A 3,922-nucleotide genomic window follows, 5' to 3' on the forward strand; every position below is an offset into this window, starting at 1 on the left:
TGCTCGACATCTCGTATGCCGTCTTTTTGCAAAAAAAAAAAAAAAAAAAACAGGGGTCTGCAGGGGAGCAGGGCCTCGAGGGAGTGGGTGGTCCTCCCATCCACGGCTCCCCCCAGCTATTCTCACACGGAGTTGTTTTATTGCATGGAGGACGGGAGAGCCCTGGGCCTAGACGTTCCTGCTCCCCATGCTGGGGAGGAAAGTCCAAGTGCCATGCCTGGCACAGAGTCCTGCAGGCTGCCCCCCATCACGTGCCTGCTCCGTCCCCATCGCCCTCCCACATGTCCTCGGCGTCCGGCAAGGCTGCCCCAAGGAGTCACCACACCGAGTGGTTAACACAACACACACTCAGGAGCTGCATCTGGAGGCCGGAAGTCTGGCACGGGTCTCCTAGGCCGGATCAAGGTGTTGCCGCCGCCTCTTTCCGGAGGCGCCAGGGGAGACTCCTTGAGGCCCTACGGTTCCTCGGCTCACAGCCTCACCTCACTCTGCGGCTGTAGGATCCTCCTACCTCTCTCTCATGAGGACTCGGGAAATGACACGGGGCCCACCTGGATAACCCAAGACTCAGCTCCCACGTCAGGGTCCTGAACTGGAACCGCACCGCCAGGTCCCCTTTGTCGTGTGAGGAGGACACAAGTCATGGGACTAGGGACTAGGGAGTAGCTGTCTTGGGGACATTGCTCAGCCGACCATACACAGGCTTACAGCGCCCCAACCCCGGAGCTGCTTGGGGGCCTCTTTCCAGGTTCCCCCACCGCCCTCCTTTGAGAGGCCTGGATACCCCGAGACCCTGAGGGCAGAGCCGACTGTAGCCCGCTCAGACCTCACCTGGACAACTCCAGGCGAGAGAAGCAAGGTGGGACTTCACCTTCCTCCCTGAGACCCCAGAGCCTTTGGGAGTCCGGTTCCCAGCCCTCCCGACCCAAGGCCCTCCTTCCTGTGCTGAGCAGGGACCAAGGGGGCAGCTTGCTCCCACCACAGGTGTCTCCCCCAGGTCTTGGAAGGTCCGGCTGCTGTCAGAGGGGAGGTGGCCCGGCTGGGGCTGGGCCGTGCATGGCCAGGACTTGGGCACATGTCATGGGGCAGACTCGTGGTCAAGCGTGAGGCCAGCCCCTGCAGGACAGAGACTGAAGAGTGGACTCAGGGCCAGCCTCCGAGGCGTCCTTACCCCGAGGGGCCACCACCATCAGTCGTACCTGAGGCTGAGACAAGGCTGCCCTGAGCCTTCAGTGTGGTGACTCCCAACTCCCTGCGGCCTCCCCCGGCACCCACAGGTACCCGCCCGTGCTGCCACTCCCCTGCCCAGCACCAGGCGGACCGCTCACAGCAGGTCACCAGCCTGGCCCAGGGCTGAATTTTTCACTTCCGTCCCATCTCAAAGTCGGGGAATCCGTCCCCAGCCCCCAAGCACTGGGCGCCCACATGGGCCCTCCTGGGAAAGGGGGCTGGGCTGGGGGGTGACTCCAGCTGACGTCCTCAGCTCCTGAGAGGATGGAGAGAGAGGTGCCTCGGAATAAACGGCTGGCAAGCTACTTCTGAGAAATCAGCCCCCGGAAACCTTGTGGACGCCAGTTCCACTCTGACACACACACACGTGGAGGCGTGAGGAGTCGGGCTAACTCCCTGGCACCTGAGCAACCTGGGACGAGGTGGGGCTGTGGTGGTCCACGGCCTCCCACCTGGCAGGGCTGGAGCCCGTTCACCCAGCCCACGGAGAGGCAGGGCGCTCTGTAAAAGCTACTCCAGAAGTCAAAATAGCATGAAATTTAATTTTCCGCCTATTTGACACGACAGGGTGGGCCCCCATCACTGCTAAGATAAAGGGCCCTCTGGCCAAGGGCGGGAGCCAGCTGGGCCCAAGGCAAACACTCCAGGGTCCCCTGGCAGGCGACAGCCAGGTGAGGCCCCTCCGAGCAACTCCCCCCGCGGCGCTCTGGTTGCCGGGCGCTAAAGCAGACGGTTCTGTTTGCCTAGTCTGCGATTACAATGCCGCCACCACCAAATATTTGCCAGCCCTGGCCGGCCGGCCACTGCAGCCCGGTATAAATGCTTGAACCCAGGTGGAGGCGGCCTGCCCAGCAGGAGCTTCCGGCCCCGGCCAGGTAAGAAGAGGGTGGGTGTGGGCCGGGCGGCCCGGTCTCCCCGAGGCCGCTGGGGGCTGCCACGCTGTGGGGGGTGTGGGGGTCCGGCCTCTTTTCCGCTGCTTGCAGGGCGTGGGTCCTTCTGCCTGGGGCAGTCTGGTCCACAGAGACAATGCACACCTCGGAGGCCACCACGGGCCACCCATCGAGGCTGCCCCAAGGCAAAGACAGGTCTGGGGGACACAGTACCTAAGCCTCTGCATCTGAGAGCGGCTAGCCTCAAAATCCAAGAACAGCCTCAGGACACCTGGGGCAGACCCAGCCCTGTGAGCCTCAGTAGAGCCACAGAGCGGCCAGCAGGGTGGGGAAGAGAACCCTGAAACCAGGGAGGGCAGGCACTGGGGGCTTCCCTTGACATCTGTCCTACAGCGCCCCCCCCCCCGGGACGGGGTGTGTGACCCACAGCCCAGCTCCCTGTTCACCAGATTCCTTTCCTCCCTTCCCACCTCCTGCCAGGGTCCCCAGGAGTCCTTGGCCAGAGAGGGGTCAGGGACACCTCTCCCCAGGGGCAGGGCGCCTTCTGGGATTCACAGTCAGCGCCGGTGGCTTCTGGCCAAGGGGAGGCCCCTCATCCCACAAGCGCCCCAGAACTCCGCTGGCCTAGCCTGAGACCCAGCCCCATCGCCTTCCTCATCCCTTCCTGGTCCTGGGACCCCCATCCCTGCCTTCCTCCCTCCTCTGACCCTTCCTGGGTTGTGTTGGGGACACTGACGGGGCCTCTGTTGTACTTTCTGTGCTGTGGAGGCCAAGTGACAGTCTCACTGTGCCTGCACTAGAATCAGCAGAGACTAGCACCCCAGGAGGGCCAGCCTGACCACCCCTCTCCGGCTCTGAGCCATTCCAGGAGGCCAGGCGCGTCTCCCTGGGCTCTGGTCACCCCGCCCAGCCCCGGCAGACACGAGCCGGTTTGTCAAAGAGCTGCTCAGGCTAGTTCTGTCACCATAGCAACAGCAACCTGGGCTGGGGTCTCCGCGAGGCACGGCCTTCACACGCTCGCACCCCTGCACCCAGACGGGGCAGGGCAGAATCCCTGGGACCTCTCTGCCCCTCGGCGCCCCGCATCACCACAGAGTCTCCCCGAGAGCCACTGGTTCATCTCCCCATGTCACACACACCCCTCCTCCACCCACGGATGCCTGGGGCAGCCCCCCAGGGCCATCCCACAGGGCCCAGGCCTCCTGAAGCTGCCCTCGTGGTCACCATGACCTTGTCCCTTGCAAGAGCTGCAGCCCCAAGGACCGCGGGTCGCCGACAGTGGGGACCAGAGGACACGTGTGGGTGGCCCCTGGGACAGGCCCGCCCAGCCCGCTCACCTGCCCCTCTCACGCCTGCCCCCAGCCGGCGCCTGCTGCCCCCGGAAGGCCCGCAGCCCCAGGACGGCGAGGGGATGGCGGCCGGCGTGGCCCAGCCCCTGTGCGACTTCCAGCTACCTTTCCACCCACCCTACCTGCTCTCCGAGCCGGAGTCCCCGGACACCTCGGAGGAGGACGAGGACGACCACGACGAGGCGGCGGCGCTGCAGCGCGAGGGCCTGGGCGGCTGCAGCCCGACCCCTCTGCGTGCAGGCGGGATCCCCGCGCCGGCCCCCGAGGGCGCGAGCAGCCCCGAGACGGCGCGGCGGCTCCTGCGTTTCTCGGAGCTCATCAGCGGCGACATCCAGCGGTACTTCGGCCGCAAGGACCCGGGGCCGGACCCCGACGCCCGCGACGTCCCCGCAGAGGGCCGCGCGGCCGGCAGCGCCACCAGGGCGCGCTCCTACGCCGACCTGCGGCGGGAGG

At 65.8% G+C, this 3,922-nt stretch overlaps 1 protein-coding gene across 1 annotated transcript in view; it reads left to right on the forward strand.

The window, feature by feature from the left end:
• The first annotated feature begins 3,531 nt into the window (after positions 1-3,531).
• PERCC1 (proline and glutamate rich with coiled coil 1) overlaps positions 3,532-3,922 on the forward strand; it is a 749-nt gene continuing 358 nt past the window's right edge. Inside the window, exon 1 of the mRNA XM_042780779.1 lies at positions 3,532-3,891. Within this exon, the coding sequence (XP_042636713.1) occupies positions 3,532-3,891 (360 nt within the window). The remainder of the gene's footprint in view (positions 3,892-3,922) is intronic.

This window comes from Orycteropus afer, unplaced genomic scaffold (assembly GCF_000298275.1).
Source record: "Orycteropus afer afer isolate SDZICR_OR568_19922 unplaced genomic scaffold, OryAfe1.0 scaffold00061, whole genome shotgun sequence".
Taxonomy (NCBI): Eukaryota; Metazoa; Chordata; class Mammalia; order Tubulidentata; family Orycteropodidae; genus Orycteropus; species Orycteropus afer.